The 21,969-nt window shown below is 39.7% G+C and overlaps 1 protein-coding gene across 1 annotated transcript; it reads right to left on the bottom strand.

The window, feature by feature from the left end:
• Window positions 1-7,355: 7,355 nt before the first annotated feature.
• Window positions 7,356-21,669, bottom strand: LOC145895938 (uncharacterized). Its single transcript, XM_082984710.1, has 12 exons — window positions 21,503-21,669; window positions 21,368-21,423; window positions 11,076-11,261; window positions 10,830-10,955; window positions 10,626-10,775; window positions 9,646-9,768; window positions 8,934-9,044; window positions 8,453-8,538; window positions 8,221-8,317; window positions 7,997-8,102; window positions 7,704-7,862; window positions 7,356-7,548 (listed from the first exon to the last, which is right to left on the bottom strand). Exons 1-12 carry the CDS (start codon window positions 21,667-21,669, stop codon window positions 7,356-7,358), a joined length of 1,560 nt encoding a protein of 519 aa, XP_082840836.1.
• Between the last annotated feature and the right edge of the window lie 300 nt (window positions 21,670-21,969).

Here is a 21,969-nt window from a genome sequence, read left to right as displayed (position 1 = left end):
ATGGGTCGCATGCAACTACTCCGCCCTGTTCATTCATCGTCCAAAAACGGGCGAAGTCCCTCTCATTAAGGGTGAACAACGTACATAGGGTACGAAACACATTCACGCACTTTCACCATTTTTGATAGAAATTGTATTGTTGAAGTTTGTTACACAACACAAACGGAACGAAACAACAGTGCACAGTAACATAGGTTGCAATAGAATGCCCTTGACGGCACAGAGGAACACTTATACATGAGGTGGTCACGTGACACCACCACGTTGTGCAATCATTCAGGCGAAACACACTACATCCACCTTTCCTCAAAATGCGAATTCGGAATCGGAATTACCGGAATTACAAGTCCAGACGAACGGGTGGTTTTACCAACCGAACGGAACGCGTACGTAGTTCACATTGTTCTGGAATCGGCCGTATGTGTCGACGGTTACGTCGCAATGACCGGTTTGGGGTATCGACGATGTAAGAGCGTGGAAGTGAAGTTTGAAAACGTACAATGCCTTCCTCTCCACCGATCCAAGCGTACGTTTCCGGGGAAAGTTCAGGTAGAGACCGTACCCGATGTCGCTTGTCGTAATTTTGCTTTTGATTTTTCTTGATTTCGAGATCTTTAGCTCTGAAACTCGATAAATAAGACCAGTTAGGGACAAGAGACGACGTCCAACACGAAATTGTCGTCTTCCCATCAACAACTCCGTTGGGCTGTATCCGGAAGCCAACTTTGTAGCACGGTAAGAAAGTAACGCCAAATAAGGGTCTTCGGCTTTGCTCAGAAGACTTTTTACCGTATTTACAGCCCTTTCCGCTTCTCCATTGCTTTGTGGATACCGTGGGCTGCTAGTCTGGTGAATGAAGCCATATTCGTTGGCGAAACACTGAAAAAGATAGGAATTGTATTGTGGGCCGTTATCCGACATCACTATGTCTGGAATCTCATGACGGGAAAAAATAGACTTCAAGTGACTGATAATGATGAGCTCGTACCATGAGCGAGTAGGGACATCTCAATGAACCTCGAGAAGTAATTTACGACCAATAGATACATTTTACCTTGGAAATACAGCAAATCTGTTCCTACTCGTTCCCATGGTCTACTGGGCAGAAGAGAAGGAATCATTGGCTCTGGTGGCATTCTTCTATTCCACTGACACTTAACGCAGCTGGAAACAAATTGATTAATGTCGTTGGTAATACCTGGCCACCAAGACAGAATCTTGGGCTCTCCGTCTACACTTTTCCATCCCCTGATGTCCAACATGGATACTGCGCAAAATTTCATTTCGCAGAACTTCAGGAATGATAAGTCTGGAGCCTTTGAGAAGCAATCCGTCAACAACAGTTATATCGTGGCGCACTTGGAAATATGGCTGCAGCGAATCGATATACACTCGTTTAGGCCAACCGCCTTTAGTAAGTTGAATAACTTTTTGACTTAATACGTCACACTTCGTCGCGTCACGGATTTGCTGTAACCGTGTTTGAGATGCGGGAGTGTTAGCAATTACCGCAACAACGTTTTCTTCTATCTCATGTTGCAAAGTAATTTCAATTGCAGAGAGCGAGTTTAGAGAAGGCGATCTAGAGAGTACATCAGCAGCATGCAAAGATTTACCAGGTACATGAACTATATCAAAGTGATACCACAACAAACGCATTCTTAACCTTTGCAATCGAGGGGACAACTCATCAATATTCTTTTTTCCTAAGATGCTAATAAGGGGCTTATGATCAGTCCCCATAATAAACTTTAGCCCAATCAAATATTCACGAACCTTTTCACACGACCAAGCTACTGCCAAAGCTTCTTTCTCAATTTGAGCGTACCTCTGTTCTGTTTTCGTTAGTGCTTGTGATGCGTAGGCTACTGGACGAAAGTTACCGTTTCTTCGCTGTAATAAAACAGCTCCGAGTCCATACGATGATGAATCAGCAGAAACTACAGTTTCAGCCTGAGGATCATAATGTTGAAGATTGTCAGCGCTCGTGAGAAGATCTTTTATTGCCTTAAAAGATTCTTCATGTGGACGAAGCCACTGCCATGGTTCATCCTTCTGTAACAGTCCACACAACGGTTTAGATATGTCTGCCAAACGGGGAACAAATTTATCGATTTGATTTTCTCAACCCCTAAACCTTCGCAATCCCGTTAAATCGTTAGGAGGTTTCATGGACAACTGCTTCTATTTTTGAAGGATCTGGATAAATACCATTTTCATCAATGATATGACCTAAGAAACCGATTCGTTTCGCAGAAAAGATACACTTATCTGCATTTAACGTTACTCCAGCCTGCTGTAGGCGCGACAAGACTTCCATCAAACGCTCGTCGTGCTGTGTCTGAGTTTCTCCAAACACGAGAATGTCGTCCATGTGGCACAAAACTCCCTGAAGTGAGTCCAATATTTGTGACATTTGTCTTTGTAAATGTTCTGGAGCAGATGTTATACCGAAAGGTAATCTATTAAAACAGAACCTCCCCACTGGTGTTATGAAAGTGGTGAGCAATCGAGATTTTTTGAGAGTACAATTTGCCAAAATCCCGAATTAGCATCCAATTTAGAAAAATATTTAGAACCGGATAGGCGAGCAAGTGTTGCATCAACAGTAGGCAGCATCAGTCGTTCGCGACAAACACGTTTATTTAAGTGAGTGTAGTCCGCACATATTCTAACGGTTTTGTTTTTCTTTGGGACCACAACCATGCCGGCGCACCAATCAGTTGGTTTAAGTACACGAGAAATAACTCCAATTTCTTCCATTCTTTTTAGTTCGGTTATAACTTTATCATGTAAAGGAAGTGGCACTCTGCGGGGTGAAGTGAGACAAAATGGTTTTGTTGAATGTATGAGTTTTATATCATAAGTGGGTGTCAATTGTCCAAGTCCCGAAAAAATCTTGGGGTATAAATCGGTAAACTTACTTTCAGATTTTACTGCACAAAGAGACTTGAGAATATTCAGAGACTCTATAGCCGGCCAACCAAGTAGTGATTGCCGTAATCCTTTGACAACATAAATATCTTGTACCGACGAAATACCTTCATGTTCTAATTTGGCTGAGAATTTTCCTTTTAGCGAAAGTCGAACACCCTGAGGACCCCGCAACACTTCACTGCAAGGTAACAATTCCGGGGCATCCAAGAAGTTATGTAGTGGAACAGAAATAGCAGTTACATCCGCACCTGTGTCTATACGGAAGTTGATTGTTTTGCCATTAACAAAAACAGAAAAGTTATTTTTCTGTCTACCTGACATAGCGGTACAAATATACACCCGTCCCAAGTACAAAGGCAACTTATTTTCTTCTGTGAAATGAAGTGATTTGCTTTTACATACCGACTGGAAATGACCGCGCTTGTTGCACGTGTGACATGTAGCATTGCGCGCTCGGCAAAGTTGCCTTGGATGAGCCTTCGCATTTCCACACCACTGGCATCTTCCCTCGGGCTTCATTCCAGTGCTTGATTGGCGCTTGCGTTGAACGCGCTCAACGTCGGCATAAGAATGAGATGTGCGACGCATTTCCACCTGCTGCTTTTTCACAATCTCAGTGTTTCTGGCCATATTCACTGCTTTATTCAAAGTTAGATTAGGATCTAGTTGCAATCGCTCAGACAAACTTTTATCAAGCAACCCAACCACAATACGATCTCTTATCATTTCTTCTTTTAGTTCGCCATAATTGCAGCTTTCGACTAGTGAAAATAGTGAAGTTATAAATTCATCAATAGTTTCTCCAGGTCTTTGCGCACGTGAATTAAACTGGCATCGTTCATAAATTACATTCTTACGAACATCAAAGTATTCATCAAACTTTCTTTTTACAATATCGTACGTTTTAACTTCGTCAGCAGATAAACCGAAAGAGTTTAGAATATCATCGGGCTTATCGCCGAGAAGGTATATTAGTGTATCAGTTTGCTTTTTCTTTGATTCGTCAGACAATTTAGACGCTGATCTGTAGCGATCAAACCTGCGAATCCATGTCCTCCAGCTTTCCGGCTTGTTGAAATCAAAGCATTCCGGCGGCTATATCTGGAAAGCCATACTCTTCTATCACTTAGGTAGTGGACAAGGCAAATATCTTGAGGTCCAGCTTCTGACACCATGTATTGTTGTAGTTTGTTACACAACATAAACGGAACGAAACAGCAGTGCACAGTAACATAGGTTGCAATAGAATGCCCTTGACGGCACAGAGGAACACTTATATATGAGGTGGTCACGTGACACCACCACGTTGTGCAATCATTCAGGCGAAACACACTACAGAAGTCACAAGCTGAATTTCTTTGTAGATACTGCAGTGCTCTCAATCTAATTCCCCGTAATTTAGAGCGTGAATTTTGTCCCAGTTTTCCTGTAAAAATGAAATGCGCGCTGGGAAACGAATTACAATCATACGGGGAAGAAGAGTTATCTCTCAACTTTAATGCTGGCCGTTTTACGTGGACAATCCTCGTTTGTGACGTGAATTCTTGTAATATAGGTGCTGATTTGTTGAGTAATTTTAAGTTTTTGATTGATGTAAACCACAAACGTTTGTTGCGCATCGTAAAGGCGATGGGTAAAACCACTTAAACGCTGTACGGACCATGTCATGCCCAGGCGTGCAAATGTTATTAGCGTAGAAAGCACAGCTCACGATACGTTTAGAAATTGATCGATATCGAAACATTTTGACGCAGTTTCCCGCTATCACGCAACAGATTTCAGGTGATCGACCCCAAAACATAACGTGATGCACAGAATAGAGACTGCCTGGCGGCCAGTGTCGTGTCGTCCAAGAAGCTTGTCGCCAGAGACGCTACATGTCGCCAGAGAGCATTTCGCGAAACCGTAAAAACGAGGTATTGTTCGCACTTCTTGTAGTGCAATGTTGTCCCGAAAAACGATAAAACCATTGGTTTTGTGGGAGTTTAAAGAGTGCTAAGCTTATTTACTACGACGATTCGTATCCATTGCCTTACTTGTGCGATTTTACAAATAATTTGCATTAAAAAAACGTGTTTAGTTCCGTGGATTTGCTCTCAGCATATTATTAAATTCCTGTTCATCCCGATTCCATCCCTACGCTCTTTGAAGGCTTTGAGTTTTGCCGATTAAATTTTGGCCTAAAATGTGCAAGCCAGTCGTTCCTAAGGTACATCAACCGAGTAGCAATAGGTTACCAGGGATTTTGTTTTGCTAATGTTGATGACTTGTTAGTTGCAAGTGTAGATGCAGAAGAACATGAGCGACATCTCAAACACTCATTTCAGAGATTATCGGATAACGGAATTTTGATTAATAAAAAGAAAACGCATCCTGGTATAAGCAAGACTTCCTTGGTCAGGATTAAGCCTCTTAAAGACACGGTAGAGATTATTTGCAATATCCTCAGACCCGAGACAATCACGCAGTTGAGATCATTTTCGGGAATTTTGACTTTTGCAGGCGATTTAAACCTATGAATGTAATGTTAGGAAACGAATCAACGAATAGCAAAAATTGTTAGAACGGAAGCCTGAGGCAGCCAAGGCATCTGGGGATATTAAAAAAAGTTCAGTGATCAGATCTTTCTTCATTATCCTCAGATCAATGGCAAGTTCTCGTAGGTTTGAACTTTAATGTTGTCTCAAATCATTCACCTTTAGTTAAGGCTTTCCGCTTGATGAAAAGCAATTTCACCCGAGGCTAAACCGTAATATGGATTACATTGTTCAGTATACAAGCTTTGTTCAGGAAGCTTTAGACGTATTGTTCCTCAAGCATTGCGGAAACGCGCTTTCGTGACGTTGCACGGATTATCTCATCCCGGTGTAAAAGCGACGAGCCGCTTGATGTTTGGTCGTTTTGTTTGGCACGGTCGTAATCGAGACCTTAATGAATGGAGCCAAACTTGTTTAGAATGCCAGCGTTCCAAAGTTAGACGGCATGTGCGGGCACGTTTGGGCAAATATATTGAACCCAAAGATAGATTTCAAGTTGTCAACCTTTATCTGATCTCAAAATCAGTAGAAAGGATCATTTTCTGCCCAATGGCTTAGTTTTGCCTTTGAGGGTCAAGGACAATTAAACTATAAAGTGAATTCACTGAGGCACTCTGCGACTAACAATAGAGGTTAAGAACCGCCCACGTCCATCGCTTCAGCTCCATAACATTTGTGTCGAAGTTCAAGCCTTTCAGGCGAGTAGATGAAACTCATCCAATAGATATTGTTGCAAATGTGAATTTGGCCAGTCTTGAAGCAAAGACAGTACCCAAACTCTTGACAAATATTAACTAATTTTAATATAAAATTTATCAAACACTGGCACACAAATGTGACAAAAGTTCGTTAAACTTGAAGGTTGATGATTTTTCGTGAAGTTGAAAATGATTTACGTGGCTCGCGTGTCAGTAGTTATAGGTTGATAGCATAGAGACAGTTGTAATTTTAAGGGTTGTGTGAGAGTAATTCGGTATTATCAAACTGTACGCTAAAACAACTATTGTCTGTCAATATTTGAGGTTGATCAGGAAGTCTTTTTTTGTTTCTCTTAATCTCGATATCCACAGCGAAATTTCAGCTCTGTGTTTTTTAGTAGTGCACGACCATGGAACGACTTCCAGTGCGCATAAGGCCCATGATCTTCAGAATATACCTCCGTCCAAAACCCATTTAAAAAAGCATAGCTACAACCTCTGAACCACCACCCTCCTTGCTTGCGGTTAGAGCTTGCACAAAATACACTGCAAATTAATATCAATGAAACTAAATATAATTTTGTCTTTGCATGTATTTCCAATCAATATGTATGTGTTTTATTTTGATGTATATTTTGTTTTAATTTTTTGTTTTAATCGAAAATCGGAAGTCGTTATTTTGTCACGTTATATGCTGTAACCCATATGAGTTGTCATTATCTCGATCTTGGGTGCTGAACTTAACGTCATTGGACCAAAAACCAGGGTGTCCAGACGGGTTAAAGCTGTTTCCAATATTTCCACTGTATCCGTCAACAAAAATTCTGTATTTGTCGCTCTCTCCGTTCACATGGAAATGACTGCAAAGTTTTTTCATTAAACTATTTTTTTTGCCATGACAAACAATGAAGCCATACATACGTAAACAACGAATGTTAAAAAGCATAAACAATAATAATAACAGCATATTGTTCGTGTTATTTCCTTCACTTAACAATTCGCAACGGTCAACGGGGTTTTAATCAACGTTGTGTGTACGTTAGAAATATACAAAGCATGCGTCCACATAAACGCACAGCGAAAATAAAAAAAAGCTGAATAATTATGTGTGATTATGAAAATTAAAACAACTATTGTCTGTCAATATTTGAGAGTGACCAGGAAGTCTTTTTCTTTGTTTCTCTTAATCTCGATATCCACAGCGAAATTTCAGCTCTGTGTTTTTTAGTGGTACACGACCGTGGAACGACTTCCAGTGCGCATAAGGCCCATGATCTTCAGAATATACGTCCGTCCACAACCCATTTAAAACAGCATAGCTACAATCTCTGAACCACGACCCTCCTTGCTTGCGTTCAGAACTGGCACAAAAAACTCTGCAAATTATTTGGTCATTGTTAGTGGTATTCAGAAGTAATTTTCCAATACAAATGGTATTGCAAAACATTGAACTGCAAATCAATGAACAAAACACCTTTAATTGTAATTTTTAATTGCAGTGTAATTCCTACACTTTCATTGCTGTGCTTACTTGTTGATTTTGTCATTAACTTGATCTTGAGTGCTGAACTCAACGCCGTTCGCCCCGAGATATTTAGACCCAGGCGGGTTAATACTGTCGCCAATATTTCCTCTGTATCCGTCAACACAAACTCTGTATTTGTCGCTCTCTCCGTTCACATGGAAGTTACTGCAAAGTACTTTTATCAAATAAGTCTAAGCAATCAATAGGCCTACTATCCATAATCCACAAATTCACGTATAACCGTATTATAATTTAACATCATAAAGTAAGACTGAGATTAGTTTCTATTAATTTCTCACCTATATTCGGCATATCCAGAATTTCCGTTGAAATCTCCAATTTCGACACGAATGCGACATTGAGTACAGGTGAAACCTCTGACAATTTGGAAAACATGCTCAAGACCTAAACGAACAAGAAAACAAATATTTGGATACTGATAATACTAAATGGTATGAATTGCGTTTGGTGATAAACATAGCCTAGATATTGAACAAAACACATATATTTTAAATTAACTCACCCCACCAGAACTCTCCATCCAAACTTCCAAACCCGTTCTTGTATTCGATCCAGTTTTGTTGAAAGTCAACGCTTCCATCAAAGCGACGTTGAAACACCTTTTTATCGGAAATAACATACGTAAAGGCCAATCAATTTTCTGAAGGTTTACCAAACCAGTTGTATTAAATTGCATACAATTAGTTTTATGGACTAGAAATTAAGCACAGCATTACTTAGTCTTGTATGCATACCGTCCATCCGTTATTACAGATAACTTGTAACCCTGATTTGTAGGAATACAACCCGCTCAAATTTCCGTTCCAACACTCAGTGAATTCTAAACATTATTATGGTTACATAGGTGGGGAATTATCTCAGTTGTGGTCAACTATCGTAAATTTACTCATGCGTAAACAAAATAGTTGTTTTGAAAAGTTAAGATTCAAAACAGGTTGGTGGTAAAGAAGAACTTTGATCTCAGTAAAATTATACAAAAAATGAAAATAAGGCCACAAGTGTTAAGTGACCAAAAAGCTTTTCAATCAACATTGCCTTGTTTGTTGGGCTGTCAATCATTTTCTGCACTGTTTTTCTGCTACTATGAAGATATCGTTGCAATTTTTTCCCAAAGTCGTGATCAGTTTCGTTATTAAAGTAATCAGGTGTTTCTTTCGATGACGTGTTAACCAAACTGAGTAAAACACAGTGTTTTTTACATAAAAATTTGCCCACCGAATTCACAGAACCTTCCATAATATCCTGGTGGACAAATGCATGCGTAATCACCAACCAGTTCTATGCATGTGCTGCCAGTAGTGCAGTTGTTGGCAGGGCAGCTATGTCCTTGAAATATAATAATATAAAGTACTTAAGTTATAAGTTCAATTTGACAGTATCATAGGCGTCGATTTTTAAAGGTTTGTAAAATATTAAGGGTGACATTTCCAGGTTTTAGAAACACGCAAAAAAAATTTCGTCGGTCGTATCGCTCTAAACGTAGGGAAACGACGCAAATTCCGTTTCGTGTCACTTTTGATTTTACACCGAATCATGTATTTGTAGCACTAAGTTTTAAACATTTTAATTATGGACCCCCTTAATGAAAACGGCACATTTTTGTTTCACTCGGTCTATTGCAGATTAAGTAATTATGAAATAATAAAGAAATCTATTACATAACAATGCCGATTCTTACAATTATGCTACAACAATGGCTAACAAGACACTTGTGTTTGTCATGATTGTGACGGTGATAATACAGGTCGTTTGAAACTAGCTTAACGCATAGTATAATATATTTGTTTTTTTGGCAATAATTTTAAATTTAAACGAAATCCAGGGGTGACAATGCATACGTTGTCACCCCTGTTTGTTTGTGAGGGGTGACATGTCACCCCAGTCACCCCTAAATCGACGCCTATGGACAGTATCAACTGTTACGTGCTTCCAAAAGTGAAAGCTGCATCCGAAGAAGAAGAAGCAGATTTGCTTGTGAGGCCGTTGTTGGTGGAACCAGTGTATGAAGGCTGACTCTTTTTCATGTAAAACTTCAAAACCCCTCCTTTATCTAAAATAAAAAGCAATTCAAAATAAAAAAGGAAAGTTTGTACGATAGATCTCAAATATATGGGTTTGTGCATACAAGATATAATTTTGAAACAATTTTGCTCTTTACTTTCTTGTTTCAAGCACCAACATGTAGGGTTATCAAAAGGTGGCCGCAGCGAAATTTCGCAGAACAAAAACGTTTAAGAAACCAAGCCATGAACAAGCATGCATCATGTGCGATATCATGTTTCATGAGCAGGATCCTGCTTGTTGTGCGGGATCATATTTCACGTGCGGGATCATGTTTCACGAGCGGGATCATGCTTCATGTGTGGGATCATGCTTCATGTGCGGGATCATGTTTCATGTGTGGGATCATGCTTCATGTGTGGGATCATATTTCACGTGCGGGATCATGTTACACGTGAGGGATCATGCTTCATGTGTGGGATCATGTTTCATGTGCGGGATCATGTTTCATGTATGGGATCATGCTTCATGTGTGGGATCATATTTCACGTGCGGGATCATGTTTCACGTGAGGGATCATGCTTCATGTGTGGGATCATGCTTCATGTGTGGGTTCATGCTTCATGTGCGGGATCATGTTTCATGTGTAGGATCATGCTTCATGTGCGGGATCATGTTTCATGTGTGGGATCATGCTTCATGTGGGGGATCATATTTCACGTGCGGGATCATGTTTCACGTGAGGAATCATGCTTCATGTGTGGGATCATGCTTCATGTGTGGGATCATATTTCACGTGCGGGATCATGTTTCACGTGAGGGATCATGTTTCATGTGTGGGATCATGCTTCATGTGTGGGATCACATTTCCACACCATACACAACATGCAGAAAATGGTTCCTAACCTGTTATTAGTCCAGCGTGTATGGCAGCACTGCACACAGACGAATGACTGCTGTAGATATCTGAACCAAACACTGGATCCTTTCCACAACCTGGAGGACATTCGACTTCCGTGATCTCCTGAGATGAGTATCCTTGTGTGGCACATGTCACTGCCACATAAAACATGTCTTGCAAAGTAATAAACAATCAAACAATGTAATTACTTTCAAATGAAAACTTGTCTCCACTTGCGGAACACGATTGACTCTTTACTCCGTTCCTCATCCCACCACTGTAGAAATTGTTGTCTTGCATCGGACTTCGATAAACAGTAACCGGTCTCCCGTCGACTGTAGAGAAATATAAAACTTAACACTTTGCAAAAAAATAATTACCGGGTTATGTTTAGGGTGTTTTGATCAATTTAACTTGGAGAAATAGAATTAGGATTTTATTATAATTAATGTCACCTGCAATCCATTGATCTTGCATTGCTGCCAAACAAATAGGTCCCCTGGTGTAAACCCTATTTCCACACAATGATGATTGTTTCCTCCAACAACCGGCAGGACACAACACGACCGTGATCGAGTGTACGAGATCGGAGAACTGTGTGTCACATGTCACTGAAAGTGGTTTCGAATTTTTAAAAACCTCTTATCAGTAAACGCGGCGGGCGTTCTTACATACATACAGACAGACATAATTTAAGCAAAGTGAGCCAATAGTATGAATTGCGTAAGATGCAGACAGATGGCCACTGTTTCGACCTTAAAGGTCTCATCAGTGCAGCTGGTGTGACTATAAGACGACTTTGCTGACCAAACGGCCAAGCAAAGACTTCTACTTTGTGGTGACTATACAATCACCGTCATCCGAAACTAGGTGCAACCTTACGAAGAAAACAAGGTGGAAACACTATGGCCAAGCAAAGCTCAACCAATAGTGCTGTCAGGCCCCTAAGATAAGCATGACCTTTTAGGTCGAAACAGCGGCCATTTGTGTGCAGCTTACACAGCATGACATAATTTATTCTTCCGTCACAAACATTAGAGAAAAAAACAGGATAAAATTTAAAATAAACGAGGTGAATCTTAGAACCAATTTATCTGAAGAAATCATTCCAAATAAATGACCCACGTTGGAAAACAAATAAACGTACGAACAGTAAAGTGCCTGCATACAAGTGAGAGTATTAAAATAAAATACTTACATTTTAAATGCTTAACTGCAAGACCACGTGCAAAAAGCGTGAGCAGAAATGCTGCAATTACCTTCTTTGTCATCGCAGGGAAGTGTTACGCAATACTTTACAGGACGAAGAAATCGTACAATAAGCAGAACCAGTTTCTTTCACCCTTTCTAAACTTTGTTATGAAACAATCGATCTCATTAAAACTACCATGTTAAATCGATGGACGACGAGTTTCGTGAACGCACCGAAACTAACAGAAAAAGTGAAAGTCCTGAATCCACAGACCATGGTGGTGTATAAGCGTCCACCCACTCTCGCTCGCTTACGTGTGGAAGAAAAGTCTAAGGTCGTACCAACATGTCATTTGTCTTGTCTTCTTTCTATGACTTTACCTTTATCTCACGGACCTCAAATTAAAATTATAAATAATCTATGTAGAATAGTTTGTTGCTAACGCTGCCAATACTACTTAGTAATGAAAAGCCTGTCTGGCAAAAGATAAACTTGTTTGTTCGACGTTTCGGTTGTTATACAACACACCTTCATCAGGATAATGAAGTGAAAACGCCCACACGGCGATAAATAGTCACGCGCGCATAAAGCAAAAAAGGCGAAAAAGGGCGAAAGAAACGACACAAGCTAAGAAGCGGGGAGGGGGGTAACACCATTAATAGAAGATGCGCGCCAACCGGACGATACCGAGGTCTAAAGCATAGCGCCTCGAGGTGAGCAAGACCATCACGTTCAACCAGGGGGCATGTCGTGCAGACCGTTTATCAAATTGCGATAAATGATAAACGGTCTGCACGATATCAGAACAAAGTTATGTTGCTACAGCGAAACTATAAACGGCCAATATGCAAGTTTATGACGTCACTAAGGCCGAATCCGAATTTTTTCTGTTTAATCGCATCGCTACGCGATTTTCTCTTGTGTGATAATAGTCTTGTTATTGCTAGTTTGTCTTTGTTGTCTCAACTCGAGGACGTAAAGGCGGAATATTGAACTTGTCGTCTTCCTTATTGGACAGCCAAGATTTGAATAGAACCCCCAAAAATTTGATAGTAATTCGTAGTTGTTGCTATAAGCAGTGATCGCACAAGCATTATCCAACACAGCATAGTAATAATGAAAAGGGCTAGGAAGATATCATTCGGCTTTGGCTACCTTCGTTTTCAGTTGATGCCTAGCCAAGCCTAACACTTTTATCTTCAAGCAGTTTTCGCTGATAAAGACTGCAGAAATGCGATGACGATTCAAGCATACTGACAAGCAGAATCACGCGACACATGATTATTTGTATGCTACGTGAAGAAATAAAACCGTTGATTTATAAATAATGTCGCAGGAGGTAGAACTAATCGTGCCTTGTTGTAATAGTTATTTGCGGCCGATGATGCACGGTGTGCCATTTCCTCTCTAATATCATTAGTTCAGTTTTAATCGGTCAGGTTCAATAGTTTTTGCTCTTGCGTTGTGGTTACTCTTTCTTCATGGCTCCTACTTTCTGTTACTCGGTATTTCAGTGCTACACGACTGTGGTACATCCTGTACCAGGAAGCCAACTGCCAGTACGTGACCACAATCACAAATACGCGTTGCTTATACTTCATACCCGAGTGTGTGTTGATGCAACAGTATTAGAAGAAAGTAACTTAATACAGGCAAAGGCCCGTTCTTATAATGGGCCGTCGGTATGACACATAAGAAAATCGCACTGCTGTCATGTACGATTTAGTATTTTACCACGCATTCCAACATTGCTTGTTTCGTTTTCGCCCTATTTAATTTCTTGTCCATTGGTTTTCATGTGGCTTTCAGTTCTCCGAACGTTTAGTTTAGGTCTACATAACGCATGCCTCATTTTCTGCACACGTGAGTCGATTCTGGCGCTTCCCTCACCAAAGTGGCATATGCAAAATAACTCTCAAATTATCTGAACCTATCCCAATGTTTCGCTCTTCCTTGGTCTGTATTTTCTGAGTAAATCTTTCCAAATTAAGACCCGTGTTGGAAAACAAATAACTATACGAACAGTAACGCCCCACAGCATTCGAGTATGAAAATACGAGTTCAATTGCATGTTCCCAAGGGGTCGGCATATACAAATGTACGTCAAAGTTAAAAAAATTTAAAAAATCCTACCTTGTAAATGCTGGCCTGCAAGAGAACATGCAAAAAGCGTGGGCACAAATGCCGCAATAATCTTCTTCGTCATCTTCCAATGATTTATTTTATTAATATCTATAACGTTATTATGAAACAACATCATTAAATGAATCAACGTGTGACTGTACCTATTTGTGCAGTGATACCACCACTAACCCTATGACTCTTATATTATTTTGGCAATATCACAAGGAAGTGTTTGGCTTATACCTTTCAGGAGGAAATAAAATGACCTTATGTTACAGGAGGAAGCATTACAACACAATGGTTCAGCGGCGTGAGTATTTTCCCCCATGAAAAAAATGTGATTTAACCAGTGTTTGTATGCAATATATATTCGCACTAAATCAGTATGCCTAACTTTGCACAACCGTTATTGATTTATCTGTTTTCATAGTTTTCTTTATGGCAGTTTACCGCGTACTCTACGTATATAACTGTTAAGTTGATCTGTTAGCTTGTTCTTTCTATAGAAACGAAAATAATCATAAAACTGCCGAAATAAAAAAACTCAATTCAAAAACTGTGAAACAAAGAATCGGATGTACTCGTATAAAGGTGCAAAGCAGACAACCATGATTATGATCTTCCATTCACGTTTCAAACAAATAGCAACAACAAGTATCGTATTAAGATAACAACTCGATTTCACCGTTGTACGAGATCGGAGAAATGTGTGTCACTTGTCACTGACAACAGTTTGAATTGTTGAATAACTCTTGTAATAAAAGAGGATGATTAGAGAAATTGAAAGATGAAATATAATTGGCGACACAGTATTGGTGTACAATGTTCAAAAGTAATAGAAATTACAGTTTATTGTTTGTGGTTTAGACAAACCCTAAATATCGCACAGATTAGTTTGCAACTTATCTTTTACTGGATGTAATCGAATCGCCAACGAACAACAAAACAAAGCAATAAACTACAAATAAATAATTTTAAGCAATGTGGAGCCAATAATATGAATTGTGTATAAGCTGTATACAGATGGCCACTGTTTCGATTTAAAAGGTCTCATCAGTGCAGCTGGTGTGACTATAAGACGAATTTGCTGACCAAACGGCCAAGCAAAGACTTTCACGGGGCCTGACGGCACTATTGGTTGAACAAGCAAAGACTTCCACTGTTGACTATACAATCACCGTCATCCGTTGGGCACCAAACTAGGTGCAACCTTACGGAGAAAACAAGGTGGAACCACAACGGCTAAGCAAGCTCAACCAATAGTGCCGTCAAGCCCTTTAAACAATTTTAAGTTTGTGAAAACGCTATAACATAAGCTGAACCACACGGTATACATGAACTCTTCCATCAGGCTGCGTCATACCACGGATGTATTAATATAAAACCACTTACATACTAATGATGTCGCAAGAGGAAGAACTACTCGTACTTTGTCGCCACATTTAGCGACCAATGACGCATGATTCCTGCCATTTTCTCCTGACTGTCACTAATTAATTTGCAATCAGTTACGTTAAAAAGCGTCACATAAGAAGGTGACACTGCAGTGATGTATTTTTTGCATTGCGCCAATGTATCACAACATTATGTATTTCGTTTTTTGCCGTATTTAATTTATTTAGTGATAAGAATTGTTAGTTTCTGTTGTGACACCTGCTTTTCCTCTAAATAAAACTCCCAGAGGCAAACATGAGGTAACTGTTATACGGTGTTGCGCCTTTCTTCAATACATATACAGTGCATAATTTGCGTCCTAAGCAATAAAAAATAACGGATTGCATTTTTAAATTAGCTCGCTCAGAACCAAACGTGGTTATCGAGAAGCTAACCCTATGAAATCTCGTTTACAGGAAGCCATCCAAAATAAATGACCGTTGTTGGAAGACAATAAACGCACGATTAGCAACGCCACGCCGCATTCGCCATTGTAAACATGGAATAATTTGCGTGTTTCAAAAGGGTCCACATATTCAAGTGTATACACGTATACGTTTTATATACCTCTTGTAATAGAACTCTTTATAAATGTAACCTTTTTAATGTGTGTTTGTGTGTTCCAGCACAAATGCTAAAATAATCTTCTTTCACATTTTCCAATGATTTATTTCATTATGATCTATATCAACGCTATTATGGAACAACATAATTAAATAAACAGACGTAGCTGTACCTGTTCCGTGATACTACTTCAAAAATTTACAGAACACTGACATTTTGATATGTATTGGAGAAAATACAGTCACTTAATTCAGTGATGAACTGGACAGTACACTTTGTACAATTTGACACTTACCTTCAAAAAAGCAACACGTTCACCAAGAAATGATGGATATATCTTTCCATCTGTTCTAAACTGAGTTTCAAAACGATGGATCTCATTAAAATTTCCATGTTAAATCGCTGTTTTCTAGACGGGTATTCCCATCACCCAGCAACGATTTTCAAAAGTATTTTGCACGGAGACGCAAAAAAGACTGCAAATGTGATTCAGACTTCCATAACACTCTAGAGTACCTGAAGTCCAAAGTCTTGCGATCACTCTTCCCCAAGAAAATGGTCAGCGACCCAACCCAGCTAAGGACTGGAAGACAGGAAAAATAGTTTAGACCTCTCATTACGCGCAATCCACACAAGCGTGATATATTATCTACGAGCTTCGTGAGGGTAACGAAATTACAAAAAGTGAAATTCCTGAATCCACACACCGTGGTAGTGTACATTCGTCCACCAACCCACTCTCGCTTACAAGGCACGGTGCAGTGCTGTGGAGGCAAAATCCAGCTTATTCACGTGCTCTTTGTAGGAACTATGGGAAACAACAAATCTATGGGCGTACCAACATGTTATTTCTTTTGTCTTCTTTCTATGACTTTAGCTTTACCTCACGGATCTCAAATTAAAATTATAAATTAACGAATCATGGGTAATATCGCACAACCCACAGACACATGACTTGCTTCCTATACGTCACACCATGTGATTCGCTTTTTTTTCTTGAAATTAAGAATCGATTTTGCAACACAGCATTGTGTCACCTGTCTACAAATTTCCTTCCTATGTAATTCTCAGTTTTGATGGATTTCGGTCAAAACACTTAAATACTATTTGGTAAATATTACTGTCGTGTTCATTGCTCGGTAATGTTTTTCATGTAATTAATGCAGTTGTCATGTAAATCTAACTTCAAATACATGAGCTTAAATAATATAAAATACTATGTAATGGCTGCCCTTTACGGAACTTTGTTCTCCAATCATATTTTTACTGCGCTACCTTATAATGACAATAAAAACGTTATTGGTTTGTTCGGCAAAATTAACGCTAAAATACGACGACAGAACAAAGTTATGTTGCTACAGCGAAAACATAAACGACCAATATGCAAATTTATGACGTCATTAAGGCTGAATCCGAAACTTTTCTGTTTTATCGCATCACTACGCGGTTTTCTCTTGTGTTGCAATAGCCTTGTTATTGTTAGTTTGGCTTCGTTATCTCAACTCGCAGACGTAAAGGCGAAATAATGAACTTGGCGTCTCATTTCCTCCAAAAAATTGATAGTAAGTCGTAGTAGTTCCTATAAGCAGTGATCGCACAAGCATCATCCAACACAGCATAGTAATAATGAAAAAGGACTAGGCACAAATCATTCGGCTATGACTTCCTTCATGTAGACGCATCTTTTGTATATTTCTAAAGTACACGCAACGTTAATTAAAACCCCGTTCTCCGTTGCGAATTGTTAAGTGACGGTAACATCTTTCAGAAATCATTTGACCCTACCAACAGAACAAGATCGGTCAAACGCGCGACCTTTATGAAAAGAAAAAAAACGTGTCCTGGATAACCTGGGTTCAAATCCCTGAGTTGTAAATAAATATATATAAAAGTTACCTAGAAGAACACATTATTTATTTTTAAACCGTTCAATTCCCCTTCGACGAATTCAGGTTGCGCAACTTGCGTCTGGTGCCTTTTTCCCTTCTTTCGTCACGCGTCGTTGGTTGTGTCTGCTTAAATTGTCATGACATTTCTGCGGTCCGCACAAGCGAAAACTGCTTTAAGATGAAAGTATTAGGCTTGGCTAGGCTTGAACTGAAAACTAAAGCCATGGCAGCGGACCTAAGGTTGTGGTTTTAAAATGGTGGACGTGAGGCGGATGTTTGAGAACGTTAACTCTGTTGTCAGTAATCCGTGTAACTAGTACTCTGGCGAAATATTTGATGTATTTTCCCACGTCTTCTTTCTATGACTTTACCTTTATCTCACGGATCTCAAATTAAAATGATAAATCAACGCAACATGGGTAATACTGCGCAATGTAGAAGAATCGCATAACCCACAGAGACGTGACTTGCTTCCTGTAGGTCACACCATGCGATACGTTTTTTTCCATGAAATTAAGAATCGATTTTGCAACACAGCATTGTGACACCTGTCCACAAATTGCCGTCCTATGTAATTCACTATGTAATGGCTTCTCTTTACGGAGCTTTGTTTTCCATTCATATTTTTACTGCGTTACCTTATAATGACAATAAAAAATTATTGGTTTGATTGGAAAATTTAACTCATGAACACGACATCAGAAGAAAGTTGTGTTGCTACAGCGAAAATATAAACGACAAATATGCAAGTTTATGACGTCATTAAGGCCGAATCCGAAACTTTTCTGTTTTATCGCATCACTACGCGGCTTTCTCTCGTGTGGCAGTAGCCTTGTTATTGTTAGTTTGGTTTTGTTGTCGCAACTCGCGCACGTATAAACGTGGAATACTGAACTTGGCGTTTCAAGTATTGGACAGCCAATATTTAAATATAACCTCCAAAAATTTAATGGAAAGTCTTAGTTGTTCCTGTAAGCAATGATCGCACAAGCATCATCCAACACAACATAGTAATAATGAAAAAGGACTAGGCAGAAATCAGACAGCTTTGACTTCCTTCATGCAGATATTCGTGTTTTATCTTTTTTTCGATTGAATGGACGTTTATTGCTTTAAGCTATGGAAACACAATTAATTGTCAGCAACATATGGTGACGTGACATCGAGTTTTCTGGTAACGAATATCACAGAATAGAACATAATGACAAAATACAACTGGCAAAAACAGCCAACCCGGCGAAAGCAGTATAAGCTGTAACACTATCTGGTGCATCTACCACGTCATAGTAGAGAACAGTTCCCAGTATTATGGTTCTATTTTTTAACATGCAATTGCTTTGTCCCGTCATCAACTTGTCACAATAAGCTACAGGCACTTCCCAGACTCAATTTGTAGCGCTCAGTTTATCTCATTAAGACGTTCGACACCAACCTTGTCGTAACCTTTAACACCAACGTCATTTTTAAAGTAGTCTTCCTTTTCCCCGAACCCGATTAACTGCAATCTCTCTGACTATATATTCTGTTCAGTTTATCAAGTGACCCTCTGTTCAGACGCAGAGAAACTGTCAAAAACATTGTTTTTTGATATATTACCCGCTCACATCACAATGATATTGGCACCCGATTATTGCTGATCACATAACGTTGAACAGTGATCCAGGTTAGTTTCAGCCAGACAAAGTGGTCAAACAACACACAGGTGCTTCGGACGCGAAAAACATTATGGCCAACACGCAAATGGTCATAAATGACATTATGGAGAGGCGTCTAAGGGAAGTGATCGAAGAACTACATGCCTTGATAACGATTCAAATCGTTACGTCTGTCACCGTACGGTTTCAAGCGACAAGAGGGCAAAATGGCGGGTATTACATGTCTCGTAATTTCGCAAAGTGCAACAGTAATTATCGGCCGCCTCCTAGCCGAGATTATAACGCTTGACCACGCATAGGGCATCGAAGTTTAATGGCAGACAGGACTACCAACGTCTTCGTTTCTCAATGGCTCCCCCTTCCGACTTGTGTTATTGCCACAGCAGGTATGGGTCGTATGCAACTACTCCGCCATGTTCATTCATCCTCCAAAAACGGGCGAAGTCCCCTCAATAAGGTAAACAACGTACATAGAGTACGAAACACATTCACGTACTTTCACCATTTTTGATAGAAATCACAAGCTGAATTTCTTTGTAGATACTGCAGTGCCATCAATCTAATTCCCTGTAATTTAGAGCGTGAATTTTGTTCCAGTTTTCCTGTAAAAATTAAATGCGCGCTGGGAAACGAATTACAATCATACAGGGAAGAAGAGTTATCTCTCAACTTTATTGCTGGCCGTTTTACGTGGACATTCCTCGTTTGTGACGTGAATTCTTGTAATATAGGTGCTGATTTGTTGAGTAATTTTAAGTTTTTGAATGATGTAAACCACAAACGTTTGTTGCGCAGCGTAATGGCGATGGGTAAAACCACTTAAACGCTGTACGGATAATAGTCCTGTCAAACTGAAAGACAAGGTCATGCTGAGTCGTGCAAATGTTATTATCGTAGAAAGCACAGCACTCGATACCAGTTTAGAAATTGATCGATATCGAAAAATTTTGACGCAGTTTCCCGCTATCACGCAACAGATTTCAGGTGATCGACTCACAAAACATAATGTGATGCACAGAATAAAGACTGCATGGCGGCCAGTGTCGTGTTGTCCTAGAAGCTTGTCGCCGGAGACGCTACATGTCGCCAGAGAGCATTTCGCGAAACCGTAAAAACAAGGTATTGTTCGGCTTTGAATGCTTTGAGTTTTGCCGATTACATTTTGGCCTAAAATGTGCAAGCCAGTCGTTCCTAAGGTACATCAACCGAGTAGCAATAGGTTACCAGGGATTTTGTTTGGCTAATGTTGATGACTTGTTAGTTGCAAGTGTAGATGCAGAAGAACATGAGGGACATCTCAAACACCCATTTCAGAGATTATCGGATTACGGAATTTTGATTAATGAAAAGAAAAATGCATCCTGGTAAAAGTAAGCCGGACTTCCTTGGTCAGGTTTAAGCCTCTTAAAGACAGGGTAGAGATTCTTTGCAATATCCTCAGACCCGAGACAATCACGCTGTTTAGATCATTTTCGGGAATTTTGACTTTTGCAGGCGATTTATACCTCATGCATCAGATACCCTATGAATGTAATGTTAGGAAACGAATCATCGAATAGCAAAAATTGTTAGAATGGAAGCCTGAGGCAGCCAAGGCATCTGGGGATATTAAAAAAAGTTCAGTGATCAGGTCCTTCTTCAATATCCTCAGACCAATGGCAAGTTTTCGTAGGTTTGAACTTTAATGTTGCCTGTAGCTTATTGTAATAAGTTGATGACGGGACAAAGCAATTGCATGTTAAAAAATAGAACCATAACACTGGGAACTGTTCTCTACTATGACGTGGTATATGAACCAGATAGTGTTACAGCTTATACTGCTTCCGCCGGGTTGACTGCTTTTGCCAGTTGTATTTTGTCATTATGATCTATTCTGTGATATTCGTTACCAGAAAACTCGATGCACGTCACCATATGTTGCTGACAATTGATTGTGTTTCCATAGCTTAAAGCAATAAACGTCCATTCTTAATCGAAAAAAAGATAACTATCTGCGGTGACTATCGCCGCCTACATCTGTCTACCCAGCCAGATCGCTACAGTATTCCGCATATTCAAATCGCGGTTGTCCGGCGCTAAGATATTTTCGAAGATCGACCTTGTTTGGGGCTATCACCAGGTCCCTGTTGCAGAGAAGGACATCCAAAAAACTGCTATCATGACTCTGTTTGGATTGTTTGATTCTTAACATTGCCTTTTGGCCTTAAAATGCTGCCCAGACTTTTAAACGGCTTATGGACCAGGTATGTCAATCTTTACCATTTGTTTTTGTTTACCTGGACGACATACTGGTGGCCAGCACTTCACCAAGTTAACATAAAATTACACCTAGAACAGCTTTTCCACCGCCTGCAGGAATGTGGCCTTCTTATCAACAAATGTGTTTTTGAAACAAACAAATCGAGTGTCTAGGTCATTTGGTTGATGCCGAAGGCGCAAAACCTTTGCCCAATAAAGTGGAAAAATTTCCTTGCCCCACCACTACTAAAGG

Source organism: Ascidia mentula, chromosome 3, assembly GCF_947561715.1.
Source record: "Ascidia mentula chromosome 3, kaAscMent1.1, whole genome shotgun sequence".
NCBI lineage: Eukaryota > Metazoa > Chordata > Ascidiacea > Phlebobranchia > Ascidiidae > Ascidia > Ascidia mentula.
Note: the sequence above shows the minus strand (reverse complement) of the source record. Positions and strands in the feature narration are given on the sequence as shown.